General features: G+C 55.9%; 1 protein-coding gene across 1 annotated transcript; it reads left to right on the plus strand.

Annotated features, from left to right (window-relative positions):
• Nucleotides 1-4,055: 4,055 nt before the first annotated feature.
• Nucleotides 4,056-21,060, plus strand: WDR81 (WD repeat domain 81). Its single transcript, XM_077311512.1, has 11 exons — nucleotides 4,056-4,188; nucleotides 5,678-9,178; nucleotides 9,758-9,865; nucleotides 10,470-10,660; nucleotides 11,484-11,674; nucleotides 13,285-13,444; nucleotides 13,952-14,084; nucleotides 15,334-15,999; nucleotides 16,392-16,537; nucleotides 16,646-16,825; nucleotides 19,790-21,060. Exons 2-11 carry the CDS (start codon nucleotides 5,710-5,712, stop codon nucleotides 20,108-20,110), a joined length of 5,565 nt encoding a protein of 1,854 aa, XP_077167627.1. The 5' UTR covers nucleotides 4,056-4,188; nucleotides 5,678-5,709; the 3' UTR covers nucleotides 20,111-21,060.
• The last annotated feature ends 720 nt before the right edge of the window (nucleotides 21,061-21,780 follow it).

The raw sequence follows: 21,780 nt of genomic DNA on the forward strand, positions 1-21,780 counted from the left end.
CGAAAGACAAGCTCTAACCCAGCTTTTCTCAACTATTTTTACTGTTGAGAAACCCCGGAAAAATTCTTCAGGTTTCAAGAAACCCCAGAAGTGTCACAATTGTGCAGAATATGGTTGGGAACCAGAGCTGTGGACATGCCCATTTGCCCCCCCTGACCCTCTTCCAGACCCTTCATTGGCCATTGGGTGGGAGGCAGGTCATATATGGTCATACCAATCATTTTTATCTTTAAAATATATTAAAACCAATGAACTCCAACCGATTTGGGAAATCCATCAAGAAACCCCAGTGTTTCATGAACCCCTGGTTGAGGAAACCTGCTCTAACCAGTGGCTTTTTCAACTTTGATTGTTGTATTCTTCGGTCATTTTTGGTTACTATTCTGAAATTATTTGACCACTGGGCTGTTTGGCCTCCGGGTAGCAGTTGAGCCTTAATAAACCAATGACCACTGGCCTCCCCATTCAGACTCCACTGACCTCAAATCTCTCTTTAATTCCCCTGTCTTTTCCCATGATACAGGAGTGGACAACTAGTCGATTCCTGTTTTAATTGCTGTCTTAATACTTGTGTTTTAATGTAGTTATTTTAAATTTCTATTGTATATAGCAGCCTTCCTTGACCAGGGTTTTGTGAAACCCTGGGGTTTCTTGACTGCCCTCGAAGGGTTCCCTGAATGGCTGGGAGTTGATTAATTTTAATATATATTTTAATATTTGTTAGTTATCATGTAATATGGCCATATATGGCCATGACTACCCACCCATCCCTCCCCAAACGGCCAATGATGGGCCTGGAGTGGGTGGGAAGGGGAGGGGCCCCAGGTGGGCGTGTCCACTGCTCTACTTCCCAACCAAATTCTGCAGGATTGCACCACTTCTGGGGCTTCTCGAAGCTTGAAGAACATTTCAGGGGTTCCTCAGTGTTAAAAGAGCCGAGAAAGGCTTGTATATAGTTGTATATGTTTATATCCCATTGCAACCTGCCCTGAGTCTTACAAGACAGAGCGGAAAATAACAATATTGCTGCTCTCTAGGCAATGCAGCCCAGTTCACATGACGGAAAGGGCTACTCGGAAAGATGGACGTTCTAGCCCTTCGAAGTCCCGCCCCTCCCATTCCTCAGGCTCCAGCCTCAAAACCCCTAGGTATTTCCCAATTGGAAATCCAAATTCGCCTTCCCAAACCCTCATGAAAAATTCCCGGTCCACAGAGGCCAAGGGTGACTTGCCCAAGGACTTAGGCACCTATGGCAGAGGCAGCCTAGCTCCACCCATAGCAGGGCCCTTCCAGCCTGTTGCTCCTTCTGGCCTATTCAGGGAGCCCTTTTCATCTCTTGCTGGCCTTGCTTCCCCCAAAGTGGAGCCCCAGCTGTCCCAGGCCCGGTTGCCAAGATCAGCAAAACAAGGGAAGCGTTCCACCGAATGGGAGCACCGTCAGCAAGGGACGTTTTTCAGAAGAATTTCTTTTTGCTGACTTCGCTCTTGAAGTTTGTGCACTGCCTGGTGCACCACTGCAGGGAAAGCGGCTCAGAAGGCTTTTGAACTACACAGAAACCTGCCTGCGTCTTTCTGAGCCAGCTGGAAAGCCCCTGTCCTTTCCGATCCGGCCGCATGCGCCATCTGCTGGTCAGAGCTGCTTGCTACACCCAGGGGCTTGAGACTGCGGGGGAATACCCCCTTTCAAGACGGAGTCTGGCTCGCCCACCTAGGGATGCCAACCTCCAGGTTGGGCCAAAAAAAACAGGAGGCTGAAAAATTTATTGTAACAGCTCCGTGAGTCCACCGAAGAAGCAAATCAAAGTGTGCCAGATCTTCATGTAGATTACAGTGTGACATTTAAGACCTTTTTTTATAAGAAGTGCTTTGTGAGTAAAAATCCTTTACAAATGTTCTAATATAATTTTGTGAAGGGAAATGTGTTGAACGTGTATGGGTTGTGCACAGAGCTTGCTAGCACAATGATTTGTGGTCTATATTGTGTTAGCTTCCAGCTGGGGCCTGGGGATCCCTTGGAATGACAGCTCATTTCTGGGAAAGAGAGATCAGTTTCTCCAGAGAAAACCGCCACTTGGAAGTCCTTCCCCTCCGTAAGAGCCAGCGTGGTGTTTGTGGTTAAGAGCAGAGGCCTTTAATATGGAGAGCCGGATTTGATTCCACATTCCTCCACATGCAGCCAGCTGGGGAACCTTGGGCTTGTCACAGTCCTGATAGGGCTCTTTTCACAGCAGTGCCATCAGAGCTCTCTCAGCCTCACCTACCTCACAGGGGGTCTGTTGTGGGGAGAGGAAAGGGAAGGTGATTGTCAGCCACTTTGAGCCTCTTGAAGCCTGCTGGGTGACCTTGGGCCAGTCATGGTTCTCTCAGAGCTCTCTCAGCCTCACCTACCTCACAGGGTGTCTGTTGAGGGGAAAGGAAGGCGATGGTCAGCCGCTCTGACACTCCTTTGAGCAGTGAGAAGCAAGTTGAGCTGAGGCTCTCGCAATTTCTATTTTATAATGTTATTGTTATGATCTTATTATTGTTATAATGTTATTACTGTTACTGTTACCATATGTTAATTGTATCTTTTCCTGTTTTCTATAAACCGTCCTGAGTCCTCAGGGAGGGCGGTATATAAATATAATAAATAAAATAAATGAATAAGGTAAAAAAACAACCCTTGTTCTTCTTCTAAGCCCTGCCCTCTGCAGGCAAAACCTGGAGCTGGCACCCCTATGCCCAGCTACCAAGGCCAGGGAGTCAAGTGACTCAGATGAAGGGGGCTCCTTCCATCTTGAAGCCCCAGGAAATGCCCTGCTCGGCCCCCCGTTTCAAGACATCCCGGCCCTCCAATCTGTGCTCATCTCCATCCAACAGTGCCGTGAGTCAGGCTTCCTCCGCTGGGCCCAGCAGAGGAAGCAAATGGAATCCCTGCTCTCCTTATATGTAACGGTTGAGGGATTCACGTGTGCAGTCATGTTGGCCAGAAGCAGCAGAACAAGGAGACCAGTGGCACCTGGAAGACCCACAAAGCTTTATTTAAGGTGTGAGCAAGAAGTGTGCATGCACACATCCTTCCACACAATTTCATTGGCTGAGGAAGTGTGCATGCACATGGAAGCTCACACTTTGAATAAAACGATGTTGGTCTTAATGGTGCATGCCCCTGGTCCGGAACTTTGAACAAGATGGTATCATTGACCTCCTGAGGACCCCACTATGCCAAATGTTCCCCAAGGAGCTGGCCCCAGAGAAATGGAGGCGAGCGCTGGCAGTATAAAGACGCTCCCCTGAATATCCACGGTTTAAATACAGACAATGGGAGAGAATTGTCCTAGGCCAAGAGTTTTGGTTCCAGCAGCAATCTCCAACCCCCCCCCCCTTCCCGTGTCTTTTACAATGAAAGCGTTCGGGCGACTGGCAGGTGAGACGGAAATGAGCTCTGCACGTGCTCAGAGAAACTGTTTTTACATTATAAGACGCCCCTTTTCCAGCCGTCTTGGTCCTCCTGGGCAAGGGTAGTCAACCCAAGCAACTGCTCGCAGGGGCTCATGGGAACTGTAGTCCACGGACATCTGGAGGACCACAGGTTGACTACCCCTGCTCCTGGGCACTGGCCAGAACGGAGACATCCGAGGAGAGACAGGATGTCCGACTCCCGGCGGGAGGGGGGAAGCCCGGCCCTGATTTCGTGCCCGGGTTGGGAACCTTGCAGACGATGCCAGCGGCATCCCAGGCTGAGAAGCTCCTAGCAATTTGGGGAGCAGCCTGCGGAGGGCAGAGACCCCAGACTAGGGTGCATTTGCACGAGCTACGGAGCTCTGCTTCGCCTCCCCAACATCCTCCGTTCTTGCACAGGGTCCCCCCTCCAAAGCTTCCGTGTCCTCCCGGGGAACTGATCTCCGTGGCCTGGAGCTGAGCCGGCATCCCGGGGGATCCCCAGGTCCCGCCTGGAGGCTGGCATCCTTCCTGTGCCAGAGATGTTTCCGCGCTGCCCGGATCTCCCACCCGGGCGCCCCCGCCGCAGAGGCGTCCTCCCGGGGCGGAGACCCTCCCAGCCACGTGGCGCTTGTGTCTGGCCCGGGAAGCGGCGCCACGTGACCGGCGGCATCAGCTGATGCAACATGGCCGGGCCCGAGCCGCCGCCGCCCGGGCTGGAAGCCCTCGCCCTCTGAGCACGTGCAGAGGGGCTCCCGCCGGCCAACCGGTGAGCCCTTGGGGTGGGCCGGGGGGGAGCGGTCTGGGGCTCGGGGGGCCGCCGGGCGCAGCTTTCCCCCCGTGGCGCTGCCACCCTGGGACTCCGGGGACTCCGCTTGTTCAAGGCGCCCCCTCCCCAAACGCCCCTGCCAGCCCTACGCCCCCCTCCTCTCCCGTCCCAGGTTAGCCTCCCCAGAACTTGCTCGGCTTTCTCCTAAAGAAGTGTGTGCACCGGGGCATACGCAGAGTGCCCGTCCCTTTGCTCTCTGCTCCGGGTAGGGCTGCCAGCTCTGGTTTGGGGAATTCTGGCGGATATGGAGCCTGGGGAGGGCAGGGGTCTCGACGGGGTGCCTTGGCTTAGAGTCGTCCTTCCAAAAGCAGCCATTTTTCTAGAGAACCGAGCTTGCTTATCTGATTGACTGCAATAGTGGGGGATCTCCAGGTGCCACCTGGAGCTTGGCAACTTTAGCTCCGGGTAAGGGGATTCTTTTGCAAGCCATGGAGCAAGACTCTGGAGGGGACCTCTGAGTGTGTGTGGCGTGAAGTTTGGGCAGGGGTTGTGGGCCCTAGGTTTGAACCGTGGCTCAGCCATGCAGCTCCCTGCGTGACTTGGGTTTCTGTCAGTCTAACCTACCTTGCAGGGTGGTTGTGAAGACAAAATAGAGGAAGCTGTGTTGGAGCTGCAGGAAAGGGTCATGTTTTGGCAGGAACGCTTGTTCTTCCCCATAATTCTGTTTCAGTTCTCACCAAGGCTGCAGGAGCCCTCTTCCTGCTCACGAGCCCAGAAACTTGTATTTTTGCAAAAAAAGTCACAGTACTCTGATTTCAGTTTCCATCCCAGGTACAGAGTTAGGATGCCCCCACAGCCCTGGCTGTAGAGCACAGTGGAATGGGGAGGTGGGCTGTAGGGGGTAGGGACGGATTCCGAGCCACTTTCTTGGGCCAGTTCAAAAATCCCAGTCTTGCTCCTTCACCTGAAAAGTCTGCAGAATGGCAAACAAAAGCTTAACACCATATACTGCTTTTGAAAAATGCCTCTTTTAAAATGAAAATCACTGCCCTATCATGAAAGTAGCAGAGAAGCTAAGAAATCAGGAAGCTGGAGTGAATATTCTAACGCCCCCAGGAAAGGCCTGAAAGAATGCGTAATGTCTGAAGGAGGAAGAGGAGAGCATGCCATTGAGTCACAGCCATGGGATTCTTCAAGCAAGAAGCATTCAGAGCAGTTTGCCATCTTCCTTTGCGTAGCAACCCCGATCTTCAATGCCAGTCTGCCGTCCAAGTACAGACAGCTGCTGGCCCTCCTTACCACCCATGCCCTGAAAAACCCCCAAACTTGGCTGATATCACCTTTGAGCTGGATGCCAAAAAGGAAATCTGTGAAGTGCCATTTCGGAGAAGGGGATTTTATAAGAGGGGGCAGCCACCTGTCTAGCATGGGAAAGCAGGGAAGGGGGTGCCTCTCTGACTGTCTCCTTGACTTTCTGTCTCTTCTGCAGGAAATGATTTGAAGCGCCCCCACCCCACCACAATGGAGAACCTCCTGGAGCAGGTGGAGAAGGACCTGGCCATCGACCGCGGCCAGCTGGCTCCGGCCTCGGAGGGCGCTCACGTCATCGCGTTGGTGCCAGCGAAGTGGCTGGCGAGCCTGAAGGACCGGGGGCTGTTGCCCAGCCTGTGCCCACGTCCCGAGGGTCTCGGCGAGGCGGAAGTGCGCACCTGCTTCCAGCGTTCCGTGCAGAAGTTGCCCCCGGGCTGGATCAGGGTGGAGGTCCACGGCCTGCGGAAGGACCGGCTGCACCATCCGCTGGCCACCACGCACGGCGCGCACGGCGATGCCAAGGGGCGCCCGGAGACCCTGCACAGGTTCATGCAGAACGTGGCGTCGCAGAACTACCGGAACTTGTGGGCCCACGCCCATCGCTTGTACGTGCAGCCCTACCGCCACGCCCACGACCCCCCCAACGCCCCGGTCTTGGAGGTGCTTCGTGCTGCCCTCCAGAAACTCTACGCTTGCCCTGTCGTGCAGGTGGGAAGGGGGGCGTCCTGCCCCTCTCCTGCCAAAGAGTGGGGCCCGCCCGGCAGGAGCCGACAGCCGTGCCCCAGCGTCCTCCCTGCCGAAGCGATTTTGGAGTCCTCGGAGATGCTCTACGTGCTCTTCCCGTACGTCCAGTACTCCTTGCACGACATTGTGACGTTTAGCCCGGCCAAGCTGTCCAACAGCCACGCCAAACTCCTTTTCATCCTCTTCCAGATTCTGCAGGCCATGCAAGCGTGCCACGCGGCCGGGCTGGCGTGCGGGGCCTTCTCCTTGCGCGAGGTGGCCGTGGACGAAAAGCTGTGCGCCCAGCTCCGGGTTCGCCTGCAGGATTACGAGGAAGCGCCGGGGGAGGGAGGGAAGGAAGCCGCCGGAGGCAGCGCCGGGAGGGGCCCTTTGGCGGCGGAACGCTGCCCTGCAGAGAAACCGGCCGCCCCCCTGGAGGGACTTGAGGGTCTCGTGCTGGACTGGGTGAACGGCCGGCTCAGCAACTTCGACTATCTCATGCATCTGAACCGCTTGGCGGGGCGGCGGGTGGGGGACCCCAACTACCACTCGGTGCTCCCGTGGGTGGTGGATTTCACTACCAAAAACGGCAAGTTCCGGGACCTGCGGAAATCCAAGTTCCGCCTCAACAAGGGCGACAAGCAGCTCGACTTCACCTATGAGATGACCAAGCAGGCCTTTGTGGCTGGAGGGGGCCTGGGGGGAGAACAGCCGCATGTCCCCCACCATATATCAGACGTCCTTTCGGATATCACCTACTACGTCTACACGGCCCGGCGGACCCCCAAAGCTGTGCTGTGCTCCCACGTGAGGTCTCAGTGGGAGCCCAATGAGTACCCGGCGAACATGGAGCGCATGCAGGCCTGGACCCCGGACGAGTGCATCCCCGAATTCTACTCGGACCCCACCATCTTCAAGTCCATCCACCCGGACATGCTGGACCTGGAAGTGCCAGCTTGGTGCGGCTCCTGCGAGGGGTTTGTGGCGGCCCACCGGGCCTTGCTGGAGAGCTGGGAGGTCTCCCAGGACCTCCACCACTGGATCGACCTGACGTTCGGCTACAAGCTGCTGGGCAAGGAGGCCATCCGGGAGAAGAACGTCTGCCTCCACCTGGTGGACAACCACACCCACCTGACCAGCTACGGGGTGGTGCAGCTCTTCAACCAGCCCCACCCCAGGCGTTTGGCAGGGCCTCTGCTCCTGCCCGCCGAAGCCCCCTTGGCCGTGAAGCCTCTCATCCCCCCGGTGGAGGAGACCAGAGTTCTGGAGGACCTGAAGGACCAGTTGGCTGATGGGGTGGGTGAGGCAGAGGTAGAGCAAGGCGCTGAAGCCCTGGAGGCTATCCCAGTGGCGGGCAGAGGGGTGGAGCCGCTTGCTCCCGGCGTGCTTCCGGCACAGACTCCTGGGCCCCCCGCAGACGGCAAGCACCTTGGCCGCAGGGCCAAGGCCCCCTCGCCTGCGGAAGGAACCGAGGCAAGGATTGTGCTCCCGGAGGGCTGCATTGCCCTGCAGGCCTTGGAGGAGCTGGAGCGGCTGGACACCTTCATCCTGAAAGGGTTGCACAGCAAGCTGCCCAAGCCGGAGCCGCCCCTGCCCTCACCGCTGCCGGGGCTCCCCGCTCTGTTCCAAAGGGACATGCAGGCGCTCGGCGTGCTGGTGACCGAGATCATCTTTGCGTCCAAGCTGCGGGCTCTGAAGCCTGGTGCCGCCTTGCAGGGACGTTTTCGAATGGCCCGGAGGCTTTGCCGGCTCCACCCGAAGGAGATCCCAGCTCCGCTCCAGCATCTGCTGGAAACGCTCCTGCGGCTGAGCGTCCCCGATGGGCGGCTTTCGGGGGAGCCGGCGGGGCGGGGAAAGAGCCCGCTGTTCCCCTACGAGCCGCTCTGGCAAGGCCTCCCGCCCCCCTGCCCGTCCCAGCTGCTGAGCCCCTTTGGGGCCGCCCTGCCCTTCCCGCCCTATTTCCCGGCCCTGCACAAGTTCATCTTCACGTACCTCTCGCGGAAGGCGGAAGACGCGGGGCAAGGGCGGGAGCTGGTTTTCCAGCTGTGGCAGCAGCTGGAGGGGGTGCTGCGGGACAACACCCCGGAGGGCCTGGAGATCCTGCTGCCCTTCGTCCTGGCCCTGCTGTCAGAAGAGAAGACGGCCGTCCACGCCGCCTGGTACCTTTTCGAGCCCATTGCCAAGGCCCTGGGCCCCAAGAACTCCCACAAGTACCTGCTGAAGCTCCTGATCGCCGCCTACGAGAGCCCCCACGGCCTGCCCGGGCGCTTCTACCTGTACACCGACTGCTTCGTGGCCCAGCTGATGACGCGCCTGGGCCTGCAGCTCTTTCTCTCCCACCTGCTGCCCCACATCCTGCAGATCCTGGTGGGGGTGGAGGGCTCTGCCCCCGAGGAGAACAGGGCCCTGCTGCTGGGGGCGGCGGAGGACGACGAGAGCGGGGAGGGCAGCCCCGGGCCCGGCTCCTTCGGGGAGGAGATCAAGACCGACCCAGACCGGGGCTCGGGGGCTCTGGAGCTGCTGGACTACATGTCCGGGGTCAGCTTGCATGACCAGGGCTACCTGCCCGAGAGCGAAGACTTCCAGAATGGGCTGTACGTGGCCGAGGGCCTGCAGGAGCCGGAGTCCCTCAGCCTGGGGCACCTGAGCGATAAGAGCAGCGCCAGCGAGGTGTCCTTGGGGGAGGACCGGCCGGCCGCCGACGGGGAGTCCCTGAAGGAGAAGACCAGCCTGGAGTCTCAGGACAGCGGCCAAGATCCGAAGCACAGTGAAGAAGAGGAAGAGCCGGCCCAGCGGGACAGGGAGGAAGACCAGGAGGACGCGCCCGGGGTCCCTGAGGAGCTGCCTGTGTCCGGGGAAGCCAGCCTAGCAGAGGAGGAAGAGGAGGAGGAGGAAGACAGTTCCGAGCACGAGATGCCGGACCACGATGGAGACAAGGAGCAGACGATCTTGCTGGGTGAGCTGCCTTTGCCCTTTTGAGAAGGCCTCCTGCGGTGCTAAAAATCATGCCCTTTGCCCAAGAGGGTCTAAACTGGAATCCTTATCCCTCCCCCAAATTCAAAATTCAGCTCTGAGTGGGGAAATCCCTGGAGGGTTCGGCGGTCCTGGGGAGGGTGGAGAGAAAGGAAGGACCCCCATGGAATGTCAGGCCATAGAATCCGGCCTCCAAAGTAGCCATTTTCTCCTGGGGAGCCAGTCTCTGTAGGTGGGAGATCAGGGATAATTCTGGGAGACCTCCAGCCCCCATCTGGAAGTTGGCATCCCCGGCCCAGGGTGCTGCAGCCCTGGCTGGTTCGTTGTAGCCAGAGGCAGCAGATGAAGCATTCTGTTACAAGAAACAAGTCTCCGCTCCTGGCCACGGCAACCGTGGCCCTCCCTCCTTCTCCTCCACACTGACGAGATCCTTTTCCTTATGAAGGATCTGTCAAGATGAGGCACGAGTGCGAATCGGGGTGACGGTTCGGAGGGAGCGTCAGGCCAAGGGTGTGTTTGGGGTGCTGGTGGCTGACCTCCTTTCCTCTTCCTTGCCTCCCAGACACGGCTAGCAAGACAGTGAAGTGGCTCTCCGCCAAGTTGGGCCCTACCACGACCTGCCGCTACATCGCCAGGAACCTTCTCCGGCTGCTGATTTCTTGCTACGCTGGTAAGGTGGCCGTGCCAGGAGGCTGCCAGTGCTGCTTTTGCCCTTCCCAGCTCAGCTCTGCTATCAGTTGGAAGAGGGGGTTGGGTAAACGCAGGGAGCCGACGTCCTTCTGTGGCTCTCAGCCCCAAGGTCTAGATGGAACGCTCTGTCTGCAGCAGGGGTGCTCCATCTTCTTGGTGCTTCTGGAGGGCTTCTGGAGTTGTGACCCTGCTGGTGGACCTCCTGATGTCATCTGGGTTTGGCTCACTGTGTGACACAGTGTTGGGTTAGATGGGCCTGATCCAGCATGGCCTCTCTTACACTCTTATGTCTGAGGCAGTGATGCTCTGTCTTCTTGGTGCTCAAGGGGGAGGGAGCAACAGTGGGAGGGCTTCTAGGCCAGGGGTAGTCAACCTGTGGTCCTCCAGATGTCCATGGACTACAATTACCATGAGCCACTGCCAGCATTTGCTGACAGGGGCTCATGGGAATTGTAGTCCATAGACATCTGGAGGACCACAGGTTGACTACCCCTGGTCTAGACTACAGGCCCCACTGGTAGACCTCCTGATGGCTCCTAGGTTTAACTGTGGGGCTTCTCTTATGTCCTCTTTCTCCCTGGCAGGTCCTCACAGGCAGCAGTTTGTGGCAGGCACAGAAGAGAACAGCCCTTTGAGTGCTGGTAGCATCTACCAGAAGCGTCCAGTGCTGGGGGACGTTGTGTCGAAGCCGGTGCTGGCTTGTCTGATGCATATCGCACACCTGTACGGAGAGCCTGTCCTAACCTACCTGTACCTCCCCTACCTCAGCTACCTGGTCAGTATCTGAAACCAACAGTGAGTTAAGAGACACTGATCCCCCTCCTCCTTTCTGTCTATCATCTTGACTTCCCTTGCTTTATCCCGGGGCCTGTGATATTCAGATGGCCCTTGGATCTTGGGGCAGTTCTTGCACAGTCACTGTTGCTTAAAGATGGAAGAGCTGGGTGTTTTGTACCCCACGTTTCACTACCAAAAGGTGCCTCGAAGTGGCTGACCATCGCCTTCCCTTCCTCTCCTCACAATAGACACCCTGTGAGGTCGGTGGGGCTGAGAGAACTCTGAGAGAACTACTCTGGGAGAACAGCTCTAACAGGACTGTGACCAGCCCTAGATCTCCCAGCTGGTTGCATGTGGAGGAGGAGTGGGGAATCAAACATGCCTTACCAGATTAGAAGCCGCCACTCTTCACCACTACACCAAGCTTTGAGACGCGTGAGGCCTTCTGGGCGACCTTGGGCCAGTCCCAGTTGTCTCTGAGCTCGCTCAGCCTCACCTACCTCACAAGGTGTCTGTTGCGGGGAGAGGAAGAGAAGGCAATTGTAAACCATTTTTAGACCCCTTAGGGTAGTTAAAAGCAGCGTACAAAAAGAAAAGTCATTGTCTTTCTTGTTTTGTCCTGGAGCTCTGATGGGCCTTCGGCTGGCCACCCACAATGCACTGCGAGTCTCTCTTGCTGCCTGTGTCTGCTTCCCTATTGGCTGTGCTCTCAGGTCATTCTGACCGGGACTCTCTTGCGTAATGGCCGGTGCAGGGCCTGGCTTTTATTTCATTTTGTGGTCGGCGAAGGAACAAATTTGGGGTGTCTCTCTCCGCTCCAGGTGACCCCTAGCACCGGGGCAGGTGCCGGCCGGCTAAACAGCCGCAAAGAAGCCGGCCTCCTGGCTGCCGTGACGCTGACCCAGAAGATCGTCATCTACCTCTCAGACACCACCCTGATGGACATCCTGCCCAAAATCAGCCAGGAAATCCTGCTGCCTGTCCTTGGCTTCCTCACCTCGCCAACCATCAGGTGAGTCTTAGGGATGGGAGGGGCAGTCAAATGGAGCCCCCTCCTCCTTTCTGTCTATCATCTTGGCTTCCCTTGCCGTATCCTGGGACTTGTGATATTCAGATGGCCCTTGGATCTCAGGGCTGTTCTTGCACAGTCACCGTCACTTGAAGATGGAGAGCTGGGTTTTTTGTACCCGATGTTTCACTACCAAAAGCTGCCTCGAAGCGGCTGACTATCACCTTCCCTTCCTCTCCCCACAACAGGCACCCTGTGAGGTCGGTGGGGCTGAGAGAACTCTGAGAGCACTACTCTGAGAGAACAGCTCTAACAGGACTGTGACCAGCCGTAGGTCACCCAGCTGACTGCAGGTGGAGAAGGAGTGGGGAATCAAACATGCCTTGCCAGATTAGAAGCCGCCGCTCTTCACCACTAAACCACGCTTTGAGACGCGTGAGGCCTCCGGGGTGACCTTGGGCCAGTCCCAGTTCTCTCTGAGCTCGCTCAGCCTCACCTACTTCACAAGGTGTCTGTTGTGGGGAGAGGAATGTTGGGGACAGGACCAAAAAGGTTCAAACGAACACAAAGCTTTCTGTGAGAAAAATCGGACCTGGAGTAGAACGATGCTTGCAAAGACTCAAGGCAACAAAACATGTACTTCCCGTGCATTGTTTAAATGAAACACATGCATGGGGAAACAGCGGTCTCCCTCACTTTAGCACACCCAAAGAGCTGTGAGTGATACGGCCTGGGCGTGGGTGTCCTCCTTATCTTTTAACAGAATTTAACTCTCTCCCACAGAATTCTGTGAGGCGCTTCAGTTTCTCTGTCATGGCTGATACAGCCTCACTTGCATTGCACATGGGCTCAGTATCAAACCAGGAGTGATAACCTCTTGTCCACCGTGCGCAAGAAGGCAGAATTCCAGATTTTTGCGCTGAAGTCAGAACTCGATTTCTCGTTTGGACTCCCTGTGGCTTCATTCCCTCCTCCCACCCTTGACACCACAGCATCCTGTACTGAGTTACGCCATTCCTAGAGATAACTGTGTGAAAAGCATTCATTATGATGTTGAAACTTACCAAGGAGAGCCAGTTTGGTGTAGTGGTTAGGAGTGCAGATTTCTGATCTGGCACATGCAGCCAGCTGGGTGACCTTGGGCTCGTCATGGCACTGATAAAACTGTTCTGACGGAGCAGTGATATCAGGGCTCTCTCAGCCTTACCCACCTCACAGGGTGTTGTGGAGAGAGGAATAGGAAGGGGACTGTAAGCCACTTTGAGCCTCCTTCGGGTAGAGAAAAGCAGCATAAAAGAACCAAATCTTCTTCTTCTTTCTTCTTTCTTCTTTCTTCTTTCTTCTTCTTCTTCTTCTTCTTCTTCTTCTTCTTCTTCTTCTTCAAGCCTGCTTCTGATGGTATTGGGAATGGTCAATGGTGATTAATTCTATGAGAAATAAAATATTTACTTTGGGGAGGAGGGAATGAAAGCACTGGCAAATGCACCATAAGAACTGTGAAGTTTGGAAATGTTTTGGCCCGCGTATCTGAGTGGACGTTGGGCAAAGAGAGAGAAAGGGGATGCGGGATGCCCACTGGGCAGGCCCGCGTTGACTTAGTTTCCTTGCTTCAGTTTTCCTAGTGGGGCGCAGGCCCGACTTATCTTGTGCATCAAGGGCATCAGCCTCGTGGCGCTCGTTGCTTTGCGGATCGGCTCCGAAATGGTGCAGCAACACCTGAGTAGCACCCTCCAGATGTTCTTCGAGGCGTTCTCATTGCCGCTGGCAGAGCAGGTAAGTTGAGCGGGGGAGGGGGCTGTCCATCGAGGCTCTCAGACCATCAAGGCCCTGTAGTTGGCCCTCCAGAGGAACTGGTTGGCCATTGTGTGAGAGAGGATGCTGGACTAGTTGGACCATTGGGCTAATCCAGCAGGGCTCTTCTGATGTTCTTATGAAGGCCGTGGCCTCTCTGTCGTGTTGTTGGCCCTCCAGCGGAACTCGTTGGCCACTGTGTGAGATAGGATGCTGGACTAGATGGACCCCTGGTCTGACCCAGCAGGGCCCTTCTTATGTTCTTGAGTTCACTGTGGGTTGCAACGATCATGTGGAAAACTCATGTGCTTCCTAGAGGTGTACAAAAGAAGAATTTCAACAGGTATTGCTGGACAAAACATGAGGAAAATTACTTCTTCTGAGCATTCCTCTCCATGTCAGAGGCCAAAGGAAAGTGGAACCCTCTTTCCTGGAGAATTCCTGCAACCTTCAGATATTTGTAGGTTGACTGGCTTGTTTCTTGCCCAGGGTCTACCCACGGAGCTGGCTGTGGGCCAGGCAGAGCTACTTCCCCATGACCCATCTGCTCTGGAGGAGCTGCAGAAGGTCTTCAACCCTGAGATGGCATATTCCACCTTTGTGCCCTTCTCTTGCTTGCTAGGTAAGGGGCGGACTTCTGCTTCTTTACTTGCTTGCTGTCTTGTTCCCCCGCCCCTGACACACAGACCACCTCCAAGCTATTGTGTGACACTGAATGTGGCTCTGGGTAGGACTGTACCACCTGCGGGCTTTGGCGGTGGAGGTTTTCTCTGGCTGCTTCTGTGAGCTTGCTGAGAAGGCCCTGAGGAACAGGCTGGGCTCCCCTCAACTGTCTTCACTCTCTGGGCCCAGCTACATTAGCATAGTGAGAACCCCATGCTCAGGTGGTCAGGGTTGCCATGGGTGGGACTACGCCACTGGAAAGGGAGGGAGCTTTCTCTGGATACTTCTTCTAGGTGGTTGAGAAGGCCCCGAGAAATAGGCCAAGGCCCCTCAGCTGTCTTCACTTATTTATTTGTCTGTCTGTCTATTTATTTATTATATTTATATACCGCCCTCCCCGAAGGCTCAGGGCCTAGCTATGTTGGCATGCACCATAAGCTTGCCCGGGCTAAGAATTAAGCCCCTGGGGTTGTCTTTCTCAGGGTGCCTCTGGGATTTTGCTGAGAAGGCCACGAGAAAACCAACACACTCAGGTTGGCTCCTGATTACAAGACACTTACTGGACACTGAAAGGGCTTACACGGACCAGGGCCTGGTTCTGAAATATTAGAGGCTTCAAACAGTTTTATCTGGCCTTCTGGTCCGCAGGATTGACTGTAGGTCCATCGTGTCCACGGTATACCTTTTTATGTAAAGGAGCCAACTGGCCATAACAATTCTTGTATTGCTTGTATTTTACGTTATGCTGGTTTTATGTGATGCCTGATAAAGGTGGTAGCACCAAAATGCATTTGGTCAGTGGAGGCATTGGTATGCACTGGTTTGATTGAGGCTGTGCTAAAAGACTTGGGTTTTTAACTTGGTCAATAAATATTAGCGCTACTAGAGGCCACGCCCGTTGCATTCAGGAACAAAGCGGGCGCTAGGTTGGGGTGGGTGGGTGGAAGAACTCTGCAAATGGCCCTCCCCTCCTCCCCAGGACCTGGAAAGGTGATTGGCGGTCTGCTGGACAGGCAGGCAAGCCGGTTGGAGGCACCCAGGGGCGGGACAGCTGCCCTGAGTGGGTGTTAAACGCTGAGTGGCACTTAAGCAATCAGACATGCTCCTCCTCCAAGCCCTCACCAGAAATATATTACAGGTAATTTTAAACTGGTGGTCTATCCTGTATAGACTTAAATTCATCTCCCCTGTTTTCTCTCACTGGCCAGGAGATGTCATTCACGCCGTCGTCCCGAATCACGAGGTGGTCAGCCACCTGGCCAGCCGGTACTTGGAGAGCCTCCCGTCCAGCAAGGAGCCCGTGCCGGGCATGACTTCTTCGGAGCGCAGCGCCCTGGGCGCGGACCCCTTTGCCAGCCCCTGCGAAGACACCCACTCGGGCACCTTTGGGAGCGTGCTGGTGGGCAACCGCATCCAGATCCCCGCAGAAGCCCAGCAGGAGGCCTCCGGCCGCCCCAGCAGCTTCTGCCTCTCCGCGGGGGGCAGGGAAGAGAGTGCCCTGCGGCAGGAGCTGCCCCACAGCGCCCATCAGCTGTGCGGCAACTGGCTGGCCTACTGGCAGTACGAGATCGGCGTCAGCCAGCATGACGCCCGCTTCCACTTCCACCAGATCAAGCTGCAGAACTTCGCCGGCCACCTGGGGGCCATCAAGTGCATGGCGCCACTGAGCGGCGAGGACTTCTTCCTAAGCGGCAGCAAAGACAAAACTGTCTGCTTGTGGCCCCTCTACAACCGGGGTGACGGCACCCACGAGATCGCCCCCCGCCTGATCTACGCCCAGCACAGGAAGTCCGTCTTCTACGTCGGCATGCTGGAAGCGCCGCAGTATGCTGTTAGTTGCGATGGCGCCATCCACGTCTGGGACCCCTTCACTGGTAGGTTTGTGGACGGGCGATGGGGGGGAGGTGTTCAGCTTAGCTCCAAGGAGGGAGCTGCCCCCTTTCCCCGAGGAACGTGGGATCCCTGTGAATGAACGAGCCACTAGATAGGATAGGCAGCTAGCTCTGTTGGTCTGCAGCAAAAGAGCCGGATTTGAGCCGTCAGGTGTTGTGGAGCTAAGCAGGGTCGGCCTGGGATGGGGGGCCACCACCAAGGAGGCTCCGGGTTGCTGTGCAAAGGTGGGCAATGGCAAACCGCCTCCATTTGCCATGAAAACCCTGCAGCAGGGGTAGTCAAACTGCGGCCCTCCAGAGGTCCATGGACTGCAATTCCCATGAGCCCTTGCCAGCATTTGCATATAAGAACCAACTCTTCCTCTTTCTTGCAGGCAAGCTCATTCACGCCTTTGAGGCCCCGGACAGCAAAGTGCCCATCACGGCTGTGAGCGCCATGCCGCCCCCCTACAGCAGCATCAGCATGGCCAGCGCCGATTCGGTCTTGCGTTTCATCGACCACCGGAAACCAGGACTGCAGGTACTGGCCTGTCGCTCCCTGCCTGCCTAGGCGTGACCTGCCCCCGGGGCTCGAGGTCTCCCTTTGCAGTGACTGCAAACCCTCTCCCACTTTCTCCACCCTCTGCAGCATGAATTTCGGCTGGCCACGGGGGCGAACGCCGGCCTCATCCGTTGCCTGGCTGTCAGCCCCAGCGGGCGGAGCATCGTGGCCGGGTTCTCTTCGGGCTTTATGGTCTTGTTGGACACCAGGACGGGCCTCATCCTCCGGGGGTGGCCAGCGCACGAGGGAGACATCTTGCAAATTAAGGTAAAAGCTGGCGGCAGGAGTCTATGCTCCCCACGCCTTTTTAATTTTTTAAATTTTATTTATTCTTCCGTTTGCACGCATCCCTTCCCCAGCGGGCTAAGGGCGGCCCATGACATTTTATAAATATCACATAAAACAACAAAAGCATACAAAATCCTAAAATTCTTAGCATTAAAGTCAAATTCTACAATTTCCAACAGGCCGTCTCTTTTTCATTAGAGACAGCGGGGCACGTAAAATGCATCCATCAATCATTGGTGCATTGGACACTTTTGGTTAGGGGGGCAAGAGTTTGGCTCATTTCTTAGCCCCGACCACTGGCCCGGCAGAACAGCTCTGTCTTGCAGGCCCTCTCATGAGGCCCTGGTGGAGAAAGCCCTGCTCCTGGTTGAGGCCAGTTTGATCCCTTTAGGACATCTTGAGCAAGGAGCACCTTCCAGGGACACTTTGACCATTGTGCGTTTCCTGCCTAGCCGGGAATCCGGGTGAAGGCTCTGCATTGGGATGAGGAAGCAGAGCCTGCTGTAAGAGCCCAAAGACCAGGACAAGAGCCCCATGTAGGCCTGGTAGACCCCAGTGCCCCAGCCAAGTCTTTTGGGGGCTTGTGCCTTGCATCTGGAGCCGCTCAGAGAAGCCAGGGCACACGCCAGCTTCTTCCATGCAGAAATCCCCAGCCCTTGTGGTATCGGGAAAAAATGAGAGAAACAAGAGCAATGTTTCCGGTTAAGTCGAAAAGCCTGGCCTGCCCATCACAAGGGTCTGGGAGGATGCAGTGGGGCAGTGGTTAAAGAGTTGGGGACTCTAATCTGGAGAACTGGGTGTGATTCCCCACTCCTCCTCCATATGCAGCCCGCTGGGTGACCTAGGGTGAGTCACAGTCCTGTTAGAAGTCTCCCAGAGCAGTTCTCTCAGAGCTCTCTCAGCCCCACCGACCTCACGGGACATCTGTTGTGGGGAGAGGAAGGGAAGGCAGTTGTAAGCCACCTTGGGACTTCTTCAGGTAGAGAAAAGTAGGGTATGAAAAAATAGCTCTTCTAATCTGGAGAACTGGGCTCTGCTTCCCCACTTCTCCACCTGCAGCCAGTTAGTCACATTTTTCTGAGAGCTGCCTTTGCAGAGCAGTTCTCCCAGGGCTCTCTCAGCCGCGTCCACCTCACAGGGTGTCTGTTGCGAGGAGGGGAAGGGAAAGCTATTGTAAGCTGCTTTGGGCCTCCTTTGGGTTGTTAAAAAACGGGGTAGAAAAAAACAGCTCTTCTTTATAACCTGTAGTGCTTTCTTGCGTAAATCAAGCATGTGGATGACTAGATGGAGGAGGAGGAGGGGAGGAGGAGGGCCCTCGTGCCAGGGTGAGAAGGGAGGGAGAACGGCCTGGAGGGGAGGGGCCCTGCTGGACAGCCCCCCTGCCCTTCAGCTCAGGGCCCCCTTCTAATCTAATGAATAATCCTCCTGTTTGTCTGCCCCCGGAAGCCACGAGGCACTGCGTCCTTCACCTAGCCCCAATCAAACATAAGCTTCTTACCTCTCCTCCCTTGACTGGGGGCTCCGGGCAAGGCCCTGCGTCCCAACTAACTAGCACTCGGCTTCCATGGGAGCTGGGGAGGAGACGCTCCCTTCCCACCCCTGTGACTCGGTGGCAAACCAGGGGGAACCGGCAGCCACTGTGGTGTGAGATTCAAGCTATGGCTTCTCAGTCCCTTCCAACTGCTGGGTTAGGAGGCCCCCTCCTGTGCAGCCGGAGCAACCGAAATCCCATCGCTTATTTGGACTTTGATCCCCATTCCATTGGGGGGCCGGCCAAGGCTGGGACAGAAGAACTGCGCCTATTAACTCTGCATGTTGGGCCTTCCAGGGGTTGGTGCAGAATTGCCTCTTCTGACTGCTGAGTAACCACAACTAGCTCCCACAGAACTGGGATTTGGGGCAGAGTGTATCTTCCGGCAGCCTGGCTCCCTCTGGCTAGTGCGGGCAGCCTCTGGGGTGGAAGAACCCATCCTCACCCAGTGATCCCAGTTGGTTTGCCCCCCCCCCCCACCCACACACACACACCAGTATCCAGCATGAACACATGAAGTTGCCTTATTCTCAATCAGACCCCTGGTCTAGCATAGTCAGTATTGCCTACTCAGACTGACAGTGGCTTTCACCGACTGCCTGGTCCTTTTAATTGGAGATGCCGGGGACTGAACCTGGGACCTTCTGCGTGCCAAGCCGAGGCTCTTCCACTGAGCCACAGCCCCTCTCCATGGCTTTCCAGGGTCCCAGGCAGAGGTCTTTCCCATCACCTGGTCATCTCAACTGGAAAGGCCAAGGATATCAGACTGGCCACAGCAGGGATTTTTCAGCCCTGGCCCCAGTCTGGTAGAAGGTTCTTCCCGGAGAGATCAGGGCCCTGCGGGACTCTGGTCAGTTCCACAGGGCCTGTAAACAGAGCCATTGAGGCCAGAAATGGCGCTGGAATTCTGGCCTCCCAATCAAAAATCCCAGCCCACCATATTTGACATCTGTACCGTTCCCACTGGGCAAGCAGAGAGCGGTTTTGAACCAAACTGGGAAGTAGAACCTTTTTAAATTATCAATTGTGATTGTTATTGTTTTAACGTTGTTTTTGTATATATTGTTACCTGCCCTAGGCTTTGGGGAAGGGTGAGTTAGAAATAACAACAATTATTATTATTATGATACTATGTGGGCCCTCCTGCAAGCAACTCAGAGGCTCTTCCACGGAGCCATGGCCTTTCCCTAGTACTCAGTTGCTCCCCCCCACAAACCTGAGTGGAGCAGAATATGCCAGCAGGTATTTAAGGTAAACCCTGTCCATTTGGAAGCAGCCGCTTCCCCCCCCCCCCTGCGTTTTGCAGTTGGCATCCCTTTTGTGGTGGTCCCATCCTTCCAGCAGCACCCACAGGCTCAGCAAGGCCTGCAGTGGCCCACGGTAGCTTCCCCTTCTTCTCCCCACCCCTGCAGGCCACCGAGGGCAACACGCTCATCAGCTCTTCCTCCGACCACTCGCTGGCCGTCTGGAAGGAGCTGGAGCAGAAACCGCTGCAGATCTACAAGTCCGTCTCCGAGCCGATCCATGCTTTTGACCTCTACGGCAACGAGGTGGTGGCCGGCACCGTGGCCAACAAGATCGGCGTCTACTCGCTCCAGGAGTCATCGCCCCCAAGCGTCACCAAGCTGAGCTCCGAGAACTTCCGGGGCACCTTGACCAGCCTGGCCGTCCTTCCCACCAAGTGCCACCTCCTGCTGGGCTCGGACAATGGGACGGTCCGTCTCCTGGCATAGCCCTTTCCGCCGGGCCTCTGGGATGGATTTCCTTTTAGGGACTCTAGCGGAGCCAATGGCCAACAGCGTACCCCTCCCAATGTGGTGGTGGGGGGGGGAGGAGCAGGGGATCTTGTAGAACTGTTCTTTCTGTTCCCCTCCAGACAATGGGACCCATTCCTAGCAGGGGGCTGCTGGGCAGCCAGAGGGCGGATTCTTCCCTATCACCTCACGTGCCTAACTTCCTTTGGGATCAAGGACTGTTTCCCGGGGAAAACCCACTGAGGAGGGGCCTGCAACTGCTCCCCCCTCCCAATGTAGCATTTCCACTTCCCCCGATCTGCTTGGGGAGAAGCGAATGTTTCCTTGGCTTTCCTTCAGCTCCCTCATCTTCCCTCTCCCCTGAAGCGCGGCCGGCTGGAAAAGCCAAAGCGGAAGCGGTACGCCCCTTGCCAAGGATGGAGGGGGGGTAGGCTTTCTATCCAAAAGGTGATCGTGGGGTAGCCGGAAGGGAAGGCAAGGAGAGGCTCTTGTGATCCTATAAATAGCACAGGGCTCTCCCTCCCCCCCCCCCACCGCCTCCCTGGCCCAGGAGACTTTCCCATGGCGAACACTTAAGTGAGTCTAGGGTGGAGCCATAGAAATCCCTCTGCCTAGAAGGACCAGCTCTCAGTCACTGGCTGGCAGGACTTCTGAGAGGTCCTCAGCGCCCACTCTACCCACCAGCCGAGCCGTCATTCCTCATTGGGCAGGACTTTCCACCTGCCCACTGACACCACTGCGGTCCAACTCTCTTTTGCCACTCTGAACACGGGGAGTCCCCTGGGAGGCTGGGGTGGTGGCAGCAGCAGCAGCAGCAGTATAAATGCTTGTTTCATTCTTCGCTCTTGGGGGGGTGGGGGACAGCCCCTGGGTGGCCGGTTTATTGCAATAGGTCGTGTAAATATTCTAATAAACACTTTGGAGCCGAGGATGGCCGTGTGGGCACCCTTATGGCAGCGTGCTTGGGTGTGCAAGAGAATGTACGGGACCCCTGGGGAGGTAGAGAGAATTATCGTCCTTCACTGCCTTTATGGTTTCAGGGCTGTGGCCCAGCACAGCTGGATTGCTGCAGAACTAGAGGGAAGATCATCATGAAGAGGAAGTTGGCTCCTTGTTTGGAGGTCTGCAACAGGCTTGCACAGCCAGGGTTTCGTGAAACCCTGGGGTTTCTTGATGGGCCCTAGAAGGGTTTCCCAATTGGGTGGGAGTTAATTTTAACAAAATATCAGGAGATAAATATTTAAATTAGTTGAAGAATTATCAGGAGATATGATTATACATGGTAATGTTGACTGCTGCAAGGGAGTGGCGGGCTATAAATCTAATAATAATAATAATAATAATAATAATAATAATAATAATAATAATTGGCCGATGATGGGCCTGGAGGGGGCGGGAGGGGGGGCAGGTGGGTGTGTCCACGGCTCTGTTTCCCAACCGTATTCTGCACCATTGCACGACTTTGGGGGTTTCTCAAAGCCTGAAGGATCTGGCTGGGGTTTCTCAACAGCCAAAAAGCGGAGAAAAACTGATCTAAACTATGGCTCTCAAGGTGTCCATGGACTATGCTGCTGGCAGGGGGGTGCATGGGAATTGTAGTCCATGGACAGCTTGACCACTCCTGGCCTAGAGGCAGCCTGCCCTACCCA

The sequence above is a fragment of the Paroedura picta genome, chromosome 15 (genome assembly GCF_049243985.1).
Source record: "Paroedura picta isolate Pp20150507F chromosome 15, Ppicta_v3.0, whole genome shotgun sequence".
NCBI lineage: Eukaryota > Metazoa > Chordata > Lepidosauria > Squamata > Gekkonidae > Paroedura > Paroedura picta.